This window comes from Loxodonta africana, chromosome 8 (assembly GCF_030014295.1).
Source record: "Loxodonta africana isolate mLoxAfr1 chromosome 8, mLoxAfr1.hap2, whole genome shotgun sequence".
Classification (NCBI taxonomy): domain Eukaryota; kingdom Metazoa; phylum Chordata; class Mammalia; order Proboscidea; family Elephantidae; genus Loxodonta; species Loxodonta africana.
In genome coordinates, this window is record NC_087349.1 from 115,917,670 (window position 1) to 115,940,021 (window position 22,352).

Consider the following 22,352-nt stretch of genomic DNA (forward strand, 5'->3'; position numbering starts at 1 on the left):
CAGGAAGCAAGGACATGTTTGGTGTTAGGGGACGCTACTGATGTGAGTTGATGGGAGCCAGGCCCACTCTTCCCCACTGCCATGCTGTGCCCACTTCTGAAGTTTCCCTCCCTTGTTACTTTATAGAATAAGGGATACACAATCTCTCCCCAACCTAGCTTTCCCTTTGGGCCCTCAGGAGAGACGCCCAATGAGACGCGGTGGCCCCAGACTTAGACGCTCTCCCCGGTCTCCCCCCGACCCAGGTACCACTGGAGGTGTGCTCCTGCTGGGGCCCCTGAGTGTCCATGCTTCCATGCTCCCATGCCCGGTGGACTGGACACAACTGCACCAGTCATCTCCTTTGCTGCAACGGATCTCAGTGATGGCTTTGACCAGTTCCTGGTGACGCTGAAGGTGTCCAGCGGCAGCCGGACCTCCCCTGAAGCGCAGGTGTTCCTGTCCGTCCGCTCCGAGCAGACACTCAGGTACCAACTGCCTGGCTGCTTGGCTCCACAGGTGTCCGGGCGGCTCCTGGCGGCGTTTGGTGCCACAGAGGAAAACTGAGGCACACACTCATGTATTTACACACTCCACATCCTGATTCCTTCCCACACAGTCACACTCATACACCTACATACTGAGACTCACACACTCCTACCCACATGCACACATAAAGTATACACACATACACAGTCACACACACACACATGCACACATACACAGTCACACACACACACACACACACACACACACACACACACCCCGTAGGACAAGCCAGGACCTTTGTAGCTCCTGTGTTCTGCAGGACCCTTTAGGGTCTCCTGTGCTGGGAGCTGTGAGCTGAAGCTGGAGTTTGAGACCACCTGTCATTGGTGCCCTGAGTAGTAAGCTACACCCCACATACCCACTCAGTCTCTATCGATCATGGCCTTTTAAAGGCTCCACAATTCCTGTAGGAGAGAAATCTGTTTAATCATGCCAAAAACACATTGTGATATCTTGAAGAATTAGTATTTCACAACAGGCAATGTGTGGAAAAGGCTGGGTTAGCTAAAGACACTACAGTAGTCCCCCTGTACCCACGGAATATACGTTCCAAGACCCCCAGTGGATGCCTGAAACCGAGGATAGTACCAAACCCTATATATACTATGTTTTTTCCTATACATACATATACCTATGATAAAATTTAATTTATAAATTAGGCACAGTGAGAAGTTAACAACAATAACTGATAATAAAATAGAGCAATTATTAAGTAAAGGTTACTTGAACACAAGCACTGTGATATCGTGACAGTGATCTGATAACCAAGCCGGTTACTAAGTGACTGACCGGCAGGTAGTGTACACAGTGTGGATTCACTGGACTAAGGAGTGATTCACCCTCCTGGGTGGGACAGAGCCAGGCGGTGTGAGATTCGTCATGCCACTCAGAATGGCCAGCAACTTAAAACTTATGAATTGTTTATTTTTGAAATTTTCCATTTAATATATTCAGACCACAGTTGGCCGTGGGTTACTGAAACCACAAAAAGAGGAACTTCAGGTAAGGGCGGACTACTGTAGTTAGTAGGCCACGTAGTGACATGGGCAGAGGGAAATGGACACAAGATTTTGTGGGTGGGAGGGGGGCACTGGGCACAGGAGAGCAGTCAAGGCAGGGGAATGGTAACGCCTTTCCCTGCTGGATCTGGTCAGCATGGCTGTGGCCAGTGTGGATGGTGATGAGAAGGGCCTGAGTAAGGGTGCGTCTGCAGCCACTTAGGACCGCACTCAGGCTGGCCAATGGGTCAAAGCAAGACCAGAGGTGAGGAGAAACATGGAGCTGGCAACCTGTTGTTGGTCAGAGCTCAACCAGAGCACAGGCTGAGGTGTGGGTCAGACCAGGGCCCAGTCCTGGCTCTCTCCCTCTCTCTGTGTGGCCTGGAGAAAGTCACACAGCCTCTCTGAATCTTAGTGCCTTCCACAAAGGGGGCACGAATATTAGTGCATTTTTCTCAAAGGATATTATGGTCTTGAAGGAGATTATGCTGTGCTGAGCTTGGTGCAGGGCTGGCCACACCATAAGAGCTCAGTAGTATCAACTGTGATTGTTGTTTTTGTTAGGTGACGTCAAGTTGGTTCTGACTCATAGCAGCCCTGTGTACAACAGAATGACATGCTGCCCAGTCCTGCGCCATCCTCACAATCATTTCTATGTTCGAGCCCATTGTTGCAGTCATTATGGTTATCCATCTTGTTAAGGGTCTTTCTCTTTTTCGCTGACCCTCTGCTTGATGTCCTTTTCCAGGAACTGGTCCTTTCTATGTATGTGATCATGTACTTAGGTACCTAAGTACTGGTCATGTCCGAAGTACGTGAGATGAAGTCTCACCATCTTTGCTTCTAAGGAGCATTCTGGCTGTACTTCTTCCAAGACAGGTTTGCTCGTTCTTCTGGTTCAGTTGTGAGGATTTTTGTTTTCTTTACATTGAGGTGTAATCCATACTGAAGGCTGTGATCTTTGATCTTCTTCAAGTTCTCTTCACTTTCAGCAAGCAATGTTGTGTCATCTGCATATTACAAGTTGTTAATAAGCCTTTCTCCAATCCTGATGCTGTGTTTTTCTTTATATAGTCCAGATTCTTGAATTATTTGCTCAGCGTACAGATTGAATGAATAGGGTGAGAGGATACAACCCTGACACTTACCTTTCCTTGATTTTAAACCCTGCAGTATCCCTTTGTTCTGTTGGAACAACTACCTCTTGGCCATGGTATTGCTACTGAATTCACATAGTAAACATTCAAGGTACTGAATTCACATAATAAACATGTGGGTAATATGAGGTCCTTGGTGATGTAAGTGGCTAAGTGGTCAACTACTAATCCACCTAGTGGCTCTGTGGAAGAAAGCCCTGGCGATCTGCTTCTGTAAAGATTACAGGCAAGAAAACCTTATGGAGCGTTTCTACTCTGTCACACATGGGGTCACCATGAGTTGGAAACAACTCTACCGCAGTGGGTTTGGTTTCTGGAATGTAAGTGAATGTGGACAAAGGACCCTCATGTTATTTTCCTTTAATCTCAAACCTGATTTGCATTTCTAGATTCGTCCACATTTCCCGGGTCAACTTTAAAAACAACTTTGTTAACTGGAATGAAGAACTTTCTCTTCAAGCTGTGTGTGAAGACTGTGGTGATATACAAAATCTCTCTTATTCCTGGGACCTCTTCTTAGTCAATGCAACAGAACAGAATAGTGTGGAAGGTAAAAATTGTTTCTTTTGTTGACCGAGGGAAAAAGAAAATCAAGCTTACTTTGATATTGCTTAAAATTTGCAAAATTCAGTTAGTTCTGAAGTGTTTCTGATCGTCAGCATTGACTTACTGTGCTTCCCTACCTCCTCTTGTTGCCATACTCCTGTGGATTGCTGTGATAGCAGCAGAAAATACGTGTGAATCACATGCTGTTTCTAACCCTTGTTGCTTGCTATTTGGGAGGCTGAATCCAACATTCACTTAGACAGTTTTATTGCCTTGTGAATATAGGGAAGTTCTTTGAAATGACAAGTATTTTGACTTATTGTTATAGGGGCTGTGGTCCCTTCATGACCTTGCTGGCTCTTTAGGACAGCTGTGCTTGAGGAAACTTGCCAAGAAGCTGGAGTCAGAAGACCCTGCCCAGTCCTGGCTCAGCCCTAATTTAAGCAATTCTTTATGACTCACTTATCTTGGGTGAAAAGTGAGGATCACAGTACTTCACAGGGTGGTGGTAGGGTTAAAGAAAACAAGGTGTGAAAACCTGCCAGCACTGGTGGTGTGTGATACCTGGGCTTGAACCAGGAGCTAGGTTGAGTTCTCATTCAGTCAAACCAAATGATGCTTGTAATAGGAGAGTCACTGAATGGCCCACAAAAGAGCTTTCATTTCTGAGCTGGTTGGTGAGTTGTTTCGACAAAAGCTCGTACCTTCTGTGCCTTCACTGACCTTATAAACTTAACTTTTGATCCTTTCAGTGGGGACATACAAAGCCTTCTATAAGCAGAGCTCTGAGTACAGCTGGGCTCAGTGGTTAAAGGAATGTGAAGACACAGAGTACAATTGTGCCTTTCTTTGCAAGAGAGGGATTCCTAGATTCTTTTAGGTGAATTTAATTTTTTCCCATATCAAAGCTCACACCAAATGTATTAGAGGAACCTAAAGTGGAAATACACCAGTGACTAAACTTCCAGCAAGTGAATGATTGCTCCCAGTTACATGTGTCTGACCCTCCTTGTATATCACTATAATATATGTGGCTTTCCCATGGTAGAAACTAAAGGCTTCCTTCATTGAGACATGTTTATGTCTAAGGAAATGTTTTTTTTTTTTGTTGTTGTCATTATTGATTCTGTATTGTAAACTCTAAGAACACCAATTTTTAGAATTGTTACACTAGACACTTACTGACAAGTAGGTTGAGTGGGGATTAGGAGACATCCTGTGTGCCTAAGATTGTTTCTAGAATAATACACCTGAATAATCCATGCCGGGCAGAAGCGTATCTATGGAAAATAGCATCTATGGCAAGCATTGAAATTGCACCCCTGCAGGTGCGTAGTGAGGGTAACAAGCGCCAAAGGGCAATCTCTAAGTTGTCCCCCTCCCCAATTTCAAGATGAATAGACGTTAATAGTGACCACGTGTCAGCAGAAATGCCTTCTCCCCTCTTGTCTGGCTGCCTCAGTCAAGCACCTTTCATATTTGTGGCGCCTCGGAATGTCATTCTGTGCCTAGTCTGGCGTCCCCGTGGACTTTTGCCTGGGGCAAGTGCCCCCCTCTGCTCCTTCTCCCTCAACTCCCCTGTTGTTGCGCCTCTGTGTCTACCATGCTTGGGGAAGGATGTTGAGGTATACCAGGTTAATAGAAACTGCTCAGTATCTACCCCCCTGCAAGTGGTACCCAGGGTACATGTTCTACTTGCCATATCTTAGATACACCTCTGATGCTAGAGGTTCATAAGATTTGTCAGACCACCCTCTCAGGTCATACAGGGATTGAGGGAGAACAAATCCCAGGTAAAATGGTTATATAATCCTGGGTCCTACTTACACGTTTTGCATGCCACTGTTACTCTACGTGCCACCAGATGGAAACCATAGCTCTACTGCATTTATCTTCTAAGTGTAGATTTTCAAATTATGTCAGATTTGCTTAAAACAGAGCATGTTGTACAATTTATAGACTTCTAAAAATAAAATAAAGTAAATTTTGGTCCAAGTTTTTAATATAGTTACATGTTTGTTTAAGCCCCTTTGTGTAGAGTTGTAGAGCTGCTGGACTCTTCAAGATTTGGTGCCATTTTGAAGTTATCAGAGTCAACCCAACTGTTGGTGGAGCCCAACACAACAGACCCAGGTTTAACAACCATGTCATTCTCCCAAGAGCCTCTGCAGAAGACAATTGGCCAGTCTGCCCCCTCAGCCATGAGGAGACCCTCCAAGAAACCTACAGTGGGTGTCTACCAGGTTTTTGCTGTTGATGCTGATGCTTCAGGCCAAGAGGATGCTCCCAGGGAAGCAGCACTGTCCCCAGAGCCAGGGTTATTGGAAGAGGGATCCTTGGTTACTAGCCTTTGGAAGGGAGAGTGGCGATCAGGAAATCTGCGCCCACAGAACCTGTCCTCCTACCTCTCTGGTAATCACCACTGCCTTTGCATGTTGTCTCTTTTGTCTGTGCATTAAAGCCTTTTTTGGAAGCAATGATCATGGTGGTCTAGGTATGAAACCACATCAACACAGGCTTTTAAATTGGAGAGCACCAGTTTTGTACCACCACCTGCTAACATGTGCAACTCTAGTCTCAGTTTCCTCATCTCTAAGCTGGGAAAATATTGGTGCCTACCTCACTGGCTTCTGAGAATAAAGTGAGATCTCGTATGTATAGTATCTGGGCTATAGTAAGTGTTGAATAAATATTAGTTTCCTCATCCCTCTCTCCTTCCCTAATAATCAGTTGGTTCAGTTTATCATCGGTCATTGGTTCTTAGGTTGGACTGAAACTATTTCTGTGATTAAAAAGCAGAGAGAAAAGTTCATTATCAATGAGGAAAGTTCGGCTGCTTTTTCCCTTGATACCCCAAACTCAATGACGCTGTAAGATTTCTGTGCTCACTCAGGCAACAGTACTTTCTTTGCCCTGTGCCCCCTGCAAATGCCAGGGTACTTGAGGCTCTCTGCGGAGTTAGCTAGTAGGTGGGAGCTCTGTGGATGCCTCGACCTTTGGAAGGGAGGGTTGAGGGGACAGAAACATGGCATTTGCAGAAGAATGCTCTTATGTCCATTTCTCCCCTTCAAAGAGAAGAGAGTGAGAAGTGTTCTCTAAAAGAACAGTGAAAAACATGCCAAGCAGAAGATAGAATGCTGGGTGTGGAGTCCAAAGTTTGGAATGTGAACCTCTCACCTGTTAGCTGGGCTGTTTTAGAAAACCACACACCTACTTGGAACTCTACCTCCTTCTTTAGGGACATGGGGACAATGACACCTGCCTCCCCCAGTGGTTATGATGACAAAGTGAAATACTGCATTGGAGGGTATTTCATAATCTATAAAATAATATACAGGCTCTAGAAATAGACCAGTGATTAAGGTTTTGGCCTATCAGGAGAGTCAGTATCAATTTCAGTGGGATCTGTGATTTTAAATGAAACATTATGATTTTGCCCTTTGACATAGATTTTGAAGCCTACTATGATGATATACAAGAAGCAATACCCTCAAAAGGAAGACAACCAGGTGACTATGATTGTGGTTGCTACCTCTTTCCTTAGCCCTCTGTGTCCATTCTTCCTTCACTCATATCTATTCTTCACCCTTTTTTCTGAAATTGAGACCTAATATGACATTCCCTTCCCTCAAGGCCACTGACAGCTCCCCAGAGTCAAAGGGAAAAGTGTAGAGTCCTGTTCACGGCAGTCTGACCCAGGCCTATATTCCTAGCTCATCTACTTCTGCACTTCCTACACCCTGTGCTTCAAAAACACAAAGGTGGGCACATGCCCTCTTCCGTGACTTAGTTCACAGGTTCCTCTGAGGAGAACACCTCCTTCACATTCTCCGACTTCTCTGCCTGGTGAGCTTCCTTCCTTGAGGTCTGATTCAGTGACCACCTCTCTGGGAAGCCTCCCTCTATCTTTTCTTGTAATCCCTACAGCCATTTAACCACATGACAGCCAGAATCATTTTTGGACCTCAAGCAGATTGTCAGTCTCCTGCGCCAGTCCTCCAAGGGCTTTCCTTTACACTTAGGGTAAACACCCAGGGTGATAGCCTTTTCTCCAGGCTCATTTACCACCATCTTCCCCTGATTCACACTCCTAGCCACAAAATAAAAGATCATTCCCATGCCATTTTCTTTTTACCCGACCTGAAACCTTCTTCCTTTAGATCTTCAAATAGCTCATTCAAGTCTCTGCTCAGAAGCTGTCCTCAGAGAGGGCCTCCCTGACCACCCCGCTTACAGTCCTGTCACTCTGTACATGTATACCCTGCTTTATTCTTCATGGCACTTACCATAACCTGACTTCATATTATTTATAACTATTTTTTTGCTTATTTTTCTGACTCCCCGTCTAGTAAATTTGAGATAGCAGGGACTCGGTTGATGTGGCTCACTGCTGTAACTCCAGGTTCTAGAATAGAACTTAGGGATTAGTAGACCATAGTAAATAATTGTTGAATAACTGAATGAATGAAGAAAAGAATATTCAATTTTACTACTAATTTTATGATTAACAAAGTACATCTCTTGAATATGATTAATTTCTAAAGATATTATTTTAGATATGTGATATCCAGCAATAGTAGAAATAGTTATTAATATGGTTTTTAAATTATTAATGATTTAAGATTATTATGAATTTTTTTCTTTGTCATCCACTGGCTTGATTTATCTTCTCAGGGAACAATATGAACTTTCTTGGATCAGAACCAAGTGGAAGTGATGACAAAAGCCCCAGTGATGGGGATAACTTGGTTGGTCCATTCCACTCCATGGGTAGTGCTATGCCCTCACTGATGGTTGACTGGCCCAAGTCCCTCATTAGACAGGCTATTTTCCAAGGCTACACCTCATCAGGTATGAACTCTGTCTGCTGGATTTTGCAGCTCTTTCAGAATGGTTTGCATATCAGTCCTTCAACTTCTTATGTAGATTTTTTTTTTTAATCGATCAATACTTGGAATCTTTGTTTCTAATGATCATTTTGTTATATCTTTCATACCTTTTCAAATTGAATTTGTCTCTTCATAGACAACATAGAGTCTGAGGCTCTCCTACCAAAGGTAGAATAAGCGCCTGTACCCACAGAAACTCCATGTTTGCAGATTGAAATGCCAGTTCCAAGTATAAAGGGGAAAAGAGCCATTACTCAGCTTCTGCATGTGCAGGCCCAAGAGAATCAAGACGTGCTGAGCATGCCTCCAGATCTGTGTGTGCACACTTCTCTGTTACGGACTTCTGCAGTGTAGATGAGTCATGGCATGTATTAATCAAAACGAAGCTCTTCCTGAGTTAGAGCTGAGCTTGTAACCTATTTTTCCTACCATAGCTTTAGTTCAGCTTCTTGGACTGCATCTTTAATAGTAATACATATGATGACGGCGTAACAATAAACTTCTCTGCGGGGCTCTGGATCTTGCAGTACTATTAGATGATTTCCTCCTGACCCTTTGCTCTCAACACCTCAGGAAATAGCTCTTTAAAATCGTTATTTTTAAAACTTGGCCCTATGTAGATAACCGGTCTTGTGTTTCAGATCTTTCCTATTTTCAGGGAAAGCAGTGAGGGTAGACCAGGGTCAGTCTCCAACTGCTGAGGAAGTAATCCACTCACCTATGGTCAATACTTAAGCCTAGATTTGGGTATACTTTTGTAACCAGTACCCTGCAAAAACTAAAAAATGCTTTGAAATAAATTAATCATATTTCATGGATAAAACAAATTTATAAAATAGACAGATATTCAACCTGATTATAAATATCTCAGTTCTTACTAGCATTCTCTTGTTTGGGAAATTAATGTCGTTTCCTAGCTGGGGATGACTGGGTCATTCTCAGAACAGCTTCTATTGGGCAGGGGAGGCCTGCAGACGAGCTTTGACTGCTAATGAACAAAATAAAGGCAGTTCCCAAGTAGGAACTGGTACATTTAATTCATAGTTATTTTTATAATGGAGCTTGTCTTACCTCTTGATTGAGTCATCTTGTCCCTCAGAGCCCCACTAATCACTGTTTTCATGTGCATACCTTCTTTTCTGTAGGTGTCATAGAACAAACTGTGACGATAAAGCCATTTTCACTGAGAAGGGGAGAGACATATGTCATACAAGCTTCTGTGGGTATGTGAAGCTTCGTATTGGACTTGGTTCAGGCAAAAGGGGAGGTTTTAGTTATATTCCTTTTTTTTTGTTTTTTTTTTTCTGGAAATTACTTCTGACCCTCACAGGCTCTGTTCCAATGAGTTCTGACTCTTCCCTTCCTCCCTGCTGTCACTTTGCTGCCTGTTACTGCCCACTTACAGTAGAGGACAGGAGAAGGAGCTACCAACGCATTTCTGTAAATTTACTTTTCTTCATGGACTCGGTGAATGGACCTGGGTCATGGTTGGGCAGTTGCCTGAAGTTTTTTGTTCTGATCTTTTTTTTTTAATTTTGCACCTTTTATTTGTGATGAACAACTGGATAAGTTGATTCCTTCCCTGCAAATTTGCAAATAGTTGCTACATACATTTAAAACCCAACAAAGTATCATTACTATTGCCTTGTACAAGTTGATGCTCACTTAAACTTCCCCACGTATTTACTCTTTTTCAGTGCTCCTTATTCCTTTTTGCATGTTTATGATCCAGTCTGAAGTTTTATTTGTTTCTTTTGGCTTCAAGAAATTTTCCTTTATTATAATTTGTCTTAGTGCAGTCTACTGGTTTTTGTTTGTCTGAAAATGGCCTACATTTGCCTTTATTTACTTATTTATTTAACTTTTATTAAGCTTCAAGTGAACATTTACAAATCCAATCAGTCTGTCACATGTAAGTTTACATACATCTTACTCCCTTCTCCCACTTGCTCTCCCCCTATTGAGTCAGCCCTTTCAGTCTCTTGTTTCGTGACAATTTTGCCAGCTTCCCTCTCTCTCTATCTTCCTATGCCCCCTCCAGTCAAGAGTTGCCAACACACTCTCAAGTGTCCACCTGATTTCATTAGCTCACTCTTCATCAGCATCTCTCTCCCCCCCGCGGACCAGTCCCTTTCATGTCTGATGAGTTGTCTTCGGGGATGGTTCCCGTCCTGTGCCAACAGCAGGTCTGGGGAGCATTGCCGCCGGGATTCCTCCAGTCGCAGTCAGACCATTAAGTATGGTCTTTTTATGAGAATTTGGGGTCTGCATCCCACTGATCTCCTGCTCCCTCAGGAGTTCTCTGTTGTGCTCCCTGACAGGGCAGTCATCGATTGTGGCTGGGCACCAACTAGTTCTTCTGGTCTCAGGATGATGTAGGTCTCTGGTTCATGTGGCCCTTTCTGTCTCTTGGGTTCTTAGTTGTCGTGTGACCTTGGTGTTCTTCATTTTCCTTTGCTCCAGGTGGGTTGAGACCAATTGATGCATCTTAGATGGCCGCTTGTTAGCATTTAAGACCCCAGACGCCACAGTTCAAAGTGGGATGCAGAATGTTTTCATAATAGAATTATTTTGCCAATTGACTTAGAAGTCTCCTCAAACCATGTTCCCCAAATCCCCGCCCCTGCTCCACTGACCTTTGAAGCATTCATTTTATCCCGGAAACCTCTTTGCTTTTAGTCCAGTCCAATTGGGCTGACCTTCCATGTATTGATTGTTGTCTTTCCCTTCACCCAAAGCAGTTCTTATCTACTGATTGATCAATAAAAAGCCCTCTCCCTCCCTCCCTCCCCCCTTCGTAACCACAAAAGTATGTGTTCTTCTCAGTTTTTACTATTTCTCAAGATCTTATAATAGTGGTCTTATACAATATTTGTCCTTTTGCCTCTGACTCATTTCGCTCAGCATAATGCCTTCCAGATTCCTCCATGTTATGAAATGTTTCAGAGATTCGTCACTGTTCTTTATCGATGCACAGTATTCCATTGTGTGAATATACCACAGTTTATTTACCCATTCATCCGTTGACGGACACCTTGGTTGCTTCCAGCTTTTTGCTATTGTAAACAGAGCTGCAATAAACATGGGTGTGCATATATCTGTTTGTGTGAAGGCTCTTGTATCTCTAGGGTATATTCCAAGGAGTGGGATTTCTGGGTTGTATGGTAGTTCTATTTCTAACTGTTTAAGATAACGCCAGATAGATTTCCAAAGTGGTTGTACCATTTTACATTCCCACCAGCAGTGTATAAGAGTTCCAATCTCTCCGCAGCCTCTCCAACATTTATTATTTTGTGTTTTTTGGATTAATGCCAGCCTAGTTGGTGTGAGGTGAAATCTCTTCGTAGTTTTAATTTGCATATCTCTAATGGCTAATGATCAGGAGCATTTTCTCATGTATCTGTTGGCTGCCTGAATATCTTCTTCAGTGAAATGTGTGTTCATATCCTTTGCCCACTTCTTGATTGGGTTGTTTGTCCTTTTGTGTTTGAGTTTTGACAGAATCATGTAGATTTTAGAGATCAGGCGCTGGTCTGAGATGTCATAGCTGAAAATTCTTTCCAGTCTGTAGGTGGTCTTTTTACTCTTTTGGTGAAGTCTTTAGATGAGCATAGGTGTTTGATTTTTAGGAGCTCCCAGTTATCTGGTTTCTCTTCATCATTTTGGTAATGTTTTGTATTCTGTTTATGCCCTGTATTAGGGCTCCTAGGGTTGTCCCTATTTTTTCTTCCATGATCTTTATCGTTTTAGTCTTTATGTTTAGGTCTTTGATCCACTTGGAGTTAGTTTTTGTGCGTGGTGTGAGGTATGGGTCCTGTTTCATTTTTTTGCAAATGGATATCCAGTTATGCCAGCACCATTTGTTAAAAAGACTATCTTTTCCCCAATTAGCTAACACTGGGCCTTTGTCAAATATCAGCTGCTCATACATGGATGGATTTATATCTGGATTCTCAATTCTGTTCCATTGGTCTATGTGCCTGTTGTTGTACCAGTACCAGGCTGTTTTGACTACTGTGGCTGTATAATAGCTTCTGAAATCAGGTAAAGTGAGGCCTCCCACTTTCTTCTTCTTTTTCAGTAATGCTTTGCTTATCTGGGGGTTCTTTCCCTTCCATATGAAATTAGTGATTTGTTTCTCTATCCCCGTAAAATATGACATTGGAATTTGGATCGGAAATGCGTTATATGTATAGATGGCTTTTGGTAGAATAGACATTTTTACTATGTTAAGTCTTCCTATCCATGAGCAGGGTATGTTTTTCCACTTAAGTATGTCCTTTTGAATTTCTTGTAGTAGAGCTTTGTAGTTTTCTTTGTACAGGTCTTTTACATCCTTGGTAAGATTTATTCCTAAGTCTTTTATCTTCTTGGGGGCTACTGTGAATGGTATTGATTTGGTTATTTCCTCTTCGGTGTTCTTTTTGTTGATGTAGAGGAATCCAAGTGATTTTTGTATGTTTATTTTATAACCTGAGACTCTGCCAAACTCTTCTATTAGCTTCAGTAGTTTTCTGGAGGATTCCTTAGGGTTTTCTGTGTATACGATCATGTCATCTGCAAATAATGATAGCTTTACTTCCTCCTTGCCAATCCGGATACTCTTTATTTCTTTGTGTAGCCTAATTGCCCTGGCTAGGACTTCAAGTACGATGTTGAATAAGAGTGGTGATAAAGGGCATCCTTGTCTGGTTCCCGTTCTCAGGGGAAATGCTTTCAAGTTCTCTCCATTTAGAGTGATATTGGCTGTTGGCTTTGCATAGATGCCATTTATTATGTTGAGGAATTTTCCTTCAATTCCTATTTTGGTAAGAGTTTTTATCATAAATGGGTGTTGAACTTTGTCAAATGCCTTTTCTGCATCAATTGATAAGATCATGTGGTTTTTATCTTTTGTTTTATTTATGTGATGGATTACATTAATGGTTTTTCTGATATTAAACCAGCCTTGCATACCTGGTATAAATCCCATTTGATCAGGGTGAATTATTTTTTTGATGTGTTGTTGGATTCTATTGGCTAGAATTTTGTTGAGGATTTTTGCATCTATGTTCATGAGGGATATAGGTCTATAATTTTCTTTTTTTGTAATGTCTTTACCTGGTTTTGGTATCAGGGAGATGGTAGCTTCATAGAATGAGTTGGGTAGTATTCCGTCTTTTTCTGTGCTTTGAAATACCTTCAGTAGTAGTGGTGTTAAGTCTTCTCTGAAGGTTTGGTAGAACTCTGCAGTGAAGCCGTCCGGGCCAGGACTTTTTTTTGTTGGAAGTTTTTTGATTACCATTTCAATCTCTTTTTTCGTTATGGGTCTATTTAGTTGTTCTACTTCTGAATGTGTTAGTTTAGGTAGGTAGTGTTTTTCCAAGAATTCATCCATTTCTTCTAGGTTTGCGAATTTGTTAGAGTACAGTTTTTCGTAGTAATCTGAAATGATTCTTTTAATTTCATTTGGTTCTGTTGTGATGTGGTCCTTCTCGTTTCTTATTCGGGTTATTTGTTTTCTTTCCTGTATTTCTTTAGTCAGTCTAGCCAATGGTTTATCAATTTTGTTAATTTTTTCAAAGAACCAGCTTTTGGCTTTGTTAATTCTTTCAATTGTTTTTCTGTTCTCTAATCCATTTAGTTCAGCTCTAATTTTTATTATTTGTTTTCTTCTGGTGCCTGATGGGTTCTTTTGTTGCTCACTTTCTATTTGTTCAAGTTGTCGGGACAGTTCTCTGATTTTGGCTCTTTCTTCTTTTTGTATGTGTGCATTTATCGATATAAATTGGCCTCTGAGCACTGCTTTTGCTGTGTCCCAGAGGTTTTGATAGGAAGTATTTTCATTCTCGTTACATTCTGTGAATTTCCTTATTCCCTCCTTGATGTCTTCTATAACCCAGTCTTTTTTCAGGAGGGTATTGTTCATTTTCCAAGTATTTGATTTCTTTTCCCTAGTTTTTCTGTTATTGATTTCTCGTTTCATTGCCTTGTGGTCTGAGAGGATGCTTTGTAATATTTTGATGTTTTGGACTCTGCAAAGGTTTGTTTTATGACCTAATATGTGGTCTATTCTAGAGAATGTTCCATGTGCACTAGAAAAAAAAAGTATATTTTGCAACAGTTGGGTGGAGAGTTCTGTATAAGTCAATGAGGTCAAGTTGGTTGATTGTTGTAAGTAGGTCTTCCGTGTCTCTATTGAGCTTCTTACTGGATGTCCTGTCCTTCTCCGAAAGTGGTGTGTTGAAGTCTCCTACTATAATTGTGGAGGTGTCTATCTCACTTTTCAATTCTGTTAAAATTTGATTTATGTATCTTGCAGCCCTGTCATTGGGTGCATAAATATTTAATATGGTTGTGTCTTCCTGATCAATTGTCCCTTTTATCATTATATAGTGTCCTTCTTTATCCTTTGTGGTGGATTTAAGTCTAAAGTCTATTTTGTCAGAAATTAATATTGCTACTCCTCTTCTTTCTTGCTTATTGTTTGCTTCATATATTTTTTTCCATCCTTTGAGTTTTAGTTTGTTTGTGTCTCTAAGTCTAAGGTGTGTCTCTTGTAGGCAGCATATAGATGGATCGTGTTTCTTTATCCAGTCCGTGACTCTCTGTCTCTTTATTGGTGCATTTAGTCCATTTACATTGAGCGTAATTATAGATAAATAAGTTTTTAGTGCTGTCATTTTGATGCCTTTTCATGTGTATTGTTGGCCATTTCATTTTTCCACATACTTTTTTGGGCTGAGACATTTTTCTTAGTAAATTGTGCGATCCTCATTTTCATAATGTTTGACTTTATGTTAGTTGAGTCGTTACGTTTTTCTTGGCTTTTATCTTGAGTTATGGAGTTGATATTCCTTTTTGTGGTTACCTTATTATTTACCCCTATTTTTCTAAGTAAAAACCTAACTTGTATCGTTCTATATCGCCTTGTATCACTCTCCGTCTGGCAGTTCAATGCCTCCTGTATTTAGTCCCTCTTTTTGATTCTTGTGATCTTTTACCTATTGACTTCCATGATTCCTTGTTATGTGTATTTTTATTTATTTATTTTTTAGAATTAATCTTAATTTGTTTGTTTTTTTGCTTTCCCTTTTTTGAGCTGATATCAGGACATTCTGTTTTGTGACCTTGTATTGTGCTGGTACCTGATATTATTGGTTATCTGACCAAACAATCTCCTTTAGCATTTCTTGTAGCTTTGGTTTGGTTTTTGCAAATTCTCTAAATGTGTGTTTATCTGTAAATATCTTAATTTCGCCTTCATATTTCAGAGAGAGTTTTGCTGGATATATGATCCTTGGTTGGCAGTTTTTCTCCTTCAGTGCTCTGTATATGTCGTCCCATTCCCTTCTTGCCTACATGGTTTCTGCTGAGTAGTCTGAACTTATTCTTATTGATTCTCCCTTAAAGGAAACCTTTCTTTTCTCCCTGGCTGCTTTTAAAATTTTCTGTTTATCTTTGGTTTTGGCAAGCTTGATGATAATATGTCTTGGTGTTTTTCTTTTTGGCTCAATCTTAAATGGGGTTCGATGAGCATCTTGGATAGATATCCTTTCGTCTTTCATGATGTCAGGGAAGTTTTGTGTCAGGAGTTGTTCAACTATTTTCTCTGTGTTTTCTGTCCCCCCTCCCTGTTCTGGGACTCCAATCACTCGCAAGTTATCCTTCTTGATAGAGTCCCACATGATTCTTAGGGTTTCTTCATTTTTTTTAATTCTTTTATCTGATTTTTTTCAGCTATGTTGGTGTTGATTCCCTGGTCCTCCAGATGTCCCAGTCTGCATTCTAATTGTTCGAGTCTGCTCCTCTGACTTTCTATTGCGTTGTCTAATTCTGTAATTTTATTGTTAATCTTTTGGATTTCTACATGCTGTCTCTCTATGGATTCTTGCAACTTACTAATTTTTCCACTATGTTCTTGAATAATCTTTTTGAGTTCTTCAACAGTTTTATCAGTGTGTTCCTTGGCTTTTTCTGCAGTTTGCCTTATTTCATTTGTGATGTCTTTAAGCATTCTGTAAATTAGTTTTTTATATTCTGTATCTGATAATTCCAGGATTGTATCTTCATTTGGGAAAGATTTTGATTCTTTTGTTTGGGGGGTTGTAGAAGCTGTCATGGTCTGTTTCTTTATGTGGTTTGATATGGACTGCTGTCTCCGAGCCATCACTGGGAAACTAGTTTTTCCAGAAAATCCGCTGACCGGTACGCTGGCTCCTGGCTCTGAAAACAATCGCTGTTTCCCCATATTTGTTCATTCTCCGTCTCTAAATCTGTGTATGTTGTTCAGAGTTCGTAGATTGTTATGTATGTGATCGATTCACTTGTTTTTCCAAGTCTTTGTTGCAAGAGGGATCCGCGGTAGTGTCCACCTAGTCCGCCATCTTGGCCCCGCCCTGCCTTTATTTTTTAAGGATTTTTTTGGCTGAGTAGAATTGGAGGTTGACAGTTGTCTCCTTTCAGCACTTTAAAGATGTCACTTCATTGTCTTCTGGATTTTATCATCAGCTTTGAGACTTATTATTGTTCCTTTGAAGGAAATGCATCCCCCACAAAAACCAAAACCAAACTTGATGCTGTTGCGTCAATTCCGACTCATAGCGACCCTACAGGACAGAGTAGGACTGCCCCACAGGGTTTCCAAGGAGCGCCTGGTGGACTGGAACTGCTGACCATTTGGTTACCAGCTGTAGCTCTAAACCGCTGCACCATCAGGGTTTCCACCTTTACTTTTGGATTAGGCAGCAGTTAGAGAGGGGACATTACACCTTAAACCATCTGGGACCGAGCTCATTTGAAGCTAGGCTTCAGTCTTGCTGAAGTTGATCTGTTTTCGCCCTTACCCCTGCAAGGAGCTTTGGGGATCTCTACTGATGTATATACTTGGCTCCTCTCTTCTAGTCTGGTCCATAATGCAATTTTTTTCCTGTCTCAGTGCTGAGGCTACTGAAACCTCTGACTCCTGGGCCTCCTGTTTTCAGCATATGCCTTGAGGTAAAAAATGGAGCAGTATATATGTTTTACCTCTTGCGTTTTCCTTCTCTCTGGGATCTTGGTCTCTCGAGTCCTAGCTGTTTGGAGAATTTCCCCAAATACTTTCAAACATACAGAAAAAATTCATTATCAAACTTTCTAGTGCTCAGTGAGAAGATTGATCTGTACATGTGAGCTATACATCTTTTATACATGACCCATACATGTCAGGTACAGCTTTATGTTTCCATTATATTTAGATACCCAATTCCTTTCAGGTAATTTCTAGACAGTGTAGAGAGTTTTGGCTCTATACGAAATGGAAAGATTTCAATAATTTATATCTACAGGTAAGTTGGTTCAATGCCCATACTTTTGCATTAATTAAAATCCATCATACATTTCCAGTTTTGCATTCTGTGTTAACTTCCGTGTCATCCCAAGGAAGAAACACAAGGTTATCTTTCTTCTGCAGCCTTCATAGATGGGGCTTAGCAGGATCCCCAGGAATAGTTCTGATTCTCATGATTTTATCTTGTGTCTTTAAACATCCCTCCGCCCTTCCCACTACTCCATTTAAAAACCTTTTTGGCATAACAGATACATAGTTTGCTTTTGTTTCAACAAATACTCTTAGCCCTTTCATCTAAACCTCTATCCTTTTGCCACTGAAATGTATCCAAGCAGCAAGTCTAAATACCCTCTGCATTCCTGACTGGTGGAGGAGACTCCTGAGAGCCCCTCCACTGCCCACAGACCTACCTCAGTGTCCTTGGCTTGTCACTGAGGGGCAAATCTCGCCCCAGTTCTCCTGCCTCATCTCCTCTCCCTCGGCCCCCCCATAGACCCTCCATGATAGCAGCTCTCTCCCCCGTGACTCTAAGTTTTCCCTTCTGATTATTTCCCTGGAACGCCTGTTCTTTCCCCCGAGTCCCCTTCTTTGTTCACTATACTGCTCATACCCTGAAACTCTGCTCAGATATAATTTCCTGTGTGAAGATTTCCTTGGGTCAGCAAGGCAGAATCAGTCTCTCTTTCCTTTTTTTTTTTTTTCACTTTTGTTGTAGTGTCTGTCTTCCACAGATGATGTGACTCTCACAAAAGATAATAGATGAACAATGCCTAGCGCCTCACCTGGTGTGTAGCAAAGGCTCAACACACATCACCTGCTATCACCATGGTGATTGACAGCATCAGTGTTTTCAAACAATTGGCCACACAACTCTCACTCCTATAATTTATCTCAAGGAAAAGATATTAAAGTAAGAAGAATCTGTATGTATGAGGGTACCCACTGTAAAGTGATCAGTAACAGCAGAAAGTGAAAACTAGTGAAAATGTTTAATCATTGGGGAATAACAGTTATGTATATTAGGGATTATTTGCTCAGTGGAATGTTATGCCACTATTTACAGCAGTGATTTTGAACACTGCATGACAATGGGCCAAGTATTTATGATATTAGTGCAGTTAATAAAAGCAAAATCTAAGGTATAACCCAGTAAGTGCTATAAATTCACCTAAGCTATACTTATGTGGGTACGAATATGGCTTTAAGTGGATCCAGGAAAATGAAGATAATTCACTTTGGTAGGTGATGTATTCATTGGTGTTTTGTCCCTCTTAGACTTCGATTTCTGTTGGAGCTGTTGTTGTCTGATTGCCCACTAGCGGGCACACATGGGCAGGAAATGAGTCAGTCTGGTCCACATAGATCTCCTCAGGACCTAGCATTGTGTCTGCTCCACATAGTGGAGCCCTGGTGGCACAGTGGGTAAGAGTTCAGTTGCTAACCAAAAAGGTCGGCGATTCGAATCCACCAGCCTCTCCTTGGAAACCCTATGGGGCAGTTCTACTCTCCACATAGCAGCAAGCAACCAGTAAGCATTTTTTGTATTAATGAATGGTGTATGGCAGTGGTTCTCACACTTTAAACAAAATCACTTGGAGGGCTTGTTAAAATAGATTGCTGGACCTCACCCCGGGGTTTCCAATTCCATAGATCTGAGATGAAGCCCACGAAATTGTACTTCAGACAAGTTCCCAAGTGATGATGCTGATGCCACTGGCCCAGGGACCACATGTTGAGAACCACGGCCATAAGACTGTGCCATTAAAAACACAATCCAATGCTACTGTAATTCCCTATAATGAGTGTAATCTCCATTTAATCTCTCTCTTCAGCTTCGAAACACACCTTAGTAGGTAAAGCTCAGCTGTACTTGACAGTCAACAGAGGGCCCCAGGACATAGCCTGTCAGGTACAGCCCCATCATGGCCACGAGGCACACACCATCTTCAGTGTTTTCTGCATGTCAGGAAAACCGGTATGTATTGGGAATCCCCTATCATCATGAAAGAGCAAAGGCAGTGGCAACTTTTGGAGGTTACGGCAAGCTCCTTGGATAAAATTCTGAAGAAATATAAAGCATCATCCTTCTCCACTTGGGAAGGGCTTTGGCTTAAAGTTCACATTGCAAAGTTGTTGAAGCATGAGCAGCATCACCTCTGTCCCCTACTACCCTCCCCATGATGAGATGAGTCCAGAATGGCATCCAGGCTAGAAGGAAGTACATCCTGAGAGGAGGCAAATTCTAAGCAAGGGGAAGCTCAGGACAGCATGAAGGGTGTGATGTCTGTAAGTCGCTGGATGAAGAAAATGGTGCCCACTCATCGGACGCGTAACTAGGGACATGTCCTGCCTTGAAGTACAGTCAGAATGGAAAGGCTTCAGTTAGTGCTGGGACAGTGAAGCAGGCACTGTGCCAGAGGATGGACCAGGGTATTTAAAGGGACAGGTCTGAATTCAGAAACCCTGGTGCTGTAGTGCTTAAGTGCTACAGCTGCTAACCAAAAGGTTGGCAGTTTGAGTCCACCAGGTGCTCCTTGGAAACTCTATGGGGCAGTTCTCCTTTGCCTTGTAGGAGTTGAAATCAACTCAACTGCAGTGGGTTTGATCTGAATTCAGTCCCTGAGTAGACTCACCCTCATAATCTGTGTAATGGAAAAAAAAAAAATTTTTTTTTTTTTGCACAGGAACTTGTAGTATCAAATGCAAGGATGGATTTAAAGTACCTAGTAGTGTTCCATCCTGAGGCTGGGTAGCAGGACTGCAGTAGCTGTAATAACCTGGACTTGCTATCGTGGCATCGTGTCAATCTTCACCATTCTCTTGGCCGTAGACATCTGACTTTCCCATGTCCTTCTGTCCTGCCCGTGTTGTCTCTTCTGTCAGGAAACCATCTTTGCCCTCTCAGTAGGGTCCATATCCTGGCCTTCATTCAAGACCTAGTTCACATGCCCTCTGCTTCTAAACATGAGATCCTTTCACTTGAGCTTCTCCCTCTCCCCTGCTTCTCACCTCTGCTTTGCATCCCAGAGGCTGGAAAGCTGAGGTGACTCCAGAAGGCCGATGGTGGCCTGTGGTGCTGTTACCATGGGAGGGTCTAGTGCAGGGCGAGCGAAAGATCATGAATAACAAATCCCAGCTCCGCGTGGGAAAGCCCTTTGGCTCTGCAAAGTGGGGCCCTGATGTAAGCTTGCATGTGCTGTGAACTTGTGGATCCTATTTAGTTATTGGGAGTCCCTGGGTGGTGTAAAAGGTTAACACAATTGGCTGCTAACCAAAAAGTCAGAGGTTCGAGTCTACCCAGAGATACCTCGGAAGAAAGGCCTGGTGATCTACTTTTGAAAAATCAACCATCGAAGACCCTATGGAGCACAGTTCTACTCTGACATACGTGGGGTCACCATGAGTCAGAATCACCTCCACGGCAGTGGGTTTTGGGTTTGGTTTAGTTATTATTTGGCCTTTTATTCTCTGCAAAAAAAATGTTCTCAGGTGGAATGAAGGATATAGGCATGTACGTATTTTTGGTGACATGATTCCCAGTTTGTTCATCTGCACTATTTTTTGCTCCCTATGGAATTTTTGGATTACAGGACTTCCGTTATGAATTTAGTTACCAGATAGGAAATGCCTCCAAACGTACTTTGTACCACGGGAGAGATGCCCAGTATTATTTTGCTTTGCCAGCTGGTGAGCCACTGGACAATTACAGAGGTAAGTCACAGAGTAAATCTGGTTTATTGCTCTGCTTACTTAGGGTTCTAGCCCTTTTTTCCTGGTGTCCCAAACTACAAAACTGTATATCTAGAAAATAAAGTGCTTATTTATTCATCTTTATAAGCTTAACATTTTTAAATTTAGGTTGGTTCTCACTTTGTAGTTCAGAAAGAAAATTAATAATAATGTCAATAAATTAATTTTTATATCTTAAGTTTTAACTGCAATGTAATGTAAATGATAAAATGGCAAAAGAATCTTTTTTTTCTATATGAATTAAAAATTTAAGACCAAGATATCCCTTAATTACTGATGAAATATGTCCTATCTGGTGAATCTTGCATTTGTTATGGCCTAAACCAGTTTACAGTCATTGAGAAGCGTCAGGGTTCGTGATGTTACTCAGTAAACGAATAATTTCTTTTATAAGGATCAGCACAAACCTGGTTCCTGTGAGGTTAAAGATGTCCCACATATCTAACTTTTCCAAGCTGCTGTACCACTCCATCATCTCTAACATCAACTACTCCCTCTAGCCTCAGTACTCTCCCTCCTGTCTTTGGGTTCCCTAATTCGGTGCAACATCTCACAGGTCTCACAAACCATAAGACGAAATACCTGACGAAGTTGTGGAGGCTGACAAGTCCCAAATCCGTGGGTCAGGCTTAGACTTCTCCCTCACCCTCAGTCTCTGCCCAAAGGCTCTCAGCTTTCTTGCTCAGTGGGCAGGGAAGCCCGCTGTGTCTCCTGCAGGTCTCTGCTGCAGGTCTCTCCTTCTTTGGTGGTGGTGGGCTGTCCTCTCTGCTCTGTAATTGACTCTGTTTTAAGGCAAAACTGACCAATCCCCTCAGTGGGCCACAATTATCTTATTTGTACAGCCCCATCCAGCTAACTGGGTGGGAGTCACAAGACCATGACTAGAAAAGCCACACTCAAAAGTAATTAATCGCACTATATTTAGATAATTCAAAGGCATGTTATTTAGTTGTAATTGTCAGTATCAGTATTATCAATTCCTGTGAATATCCAAACTCACGATTTATAAGAGAGAAAGCATAAGCAAAATAAGTACATTTTGATGGATATTGAATACTTATCCTGTGCCATCTCTTGCATGAATGTCATAAAGGTCTCTCAGACTCAACATGTCAAAAGTAAATAGAATCTTACCTGAAATATACTCCTTCTACATTCTCTGTCTTGATTAACAGGA

At 41.7% G+C, this 22,352-nt stretch overlaps 1 protein-coding gene across 1 annotated transcript in view; it reads left to right on the plus strand.

Annotated features, from left to right (window-relative positions):
• The window catches only part of PKD1L1 (polycystin 1 like 1, transient receptor potential channel interacting), a 104,631-nt gene extending 82,865 nt beyond the window's left edge, over positions 1-21,766 (plus strand). The window contains exons 16-22 of the mRNA XM_064290237.1: positions 246-467; positions 3,073-3,233; positions 5,255-5,641; positions 6,679-6,738; positions 7,904-8,080; positions 9,264-9,341; positions 21,016-21,766. Of these exons, the coding sequence (XP_064146307.1) occupies positions 246-467; positions 3,073-3,233; positions 5,255-5,641; positions 6,679-6,738; positions 7,904-8,080; positions 9,264-9,341; positions 21,016-21,029 (1,099 nt within the window). The 3' untranslated portion in view covers positions 21,030-21,766. The remainder of the gene's footprint in view (positions 1-245; positions 468-3,072; positions 3,234-5,254; positions 5,642-6,678; positions 6,739-7,903; positions 8,081-9,263; positions 9,342-21,015) is intronic.
• Positions 21,767-22,352: the final 586 nt, after the last annotated feature.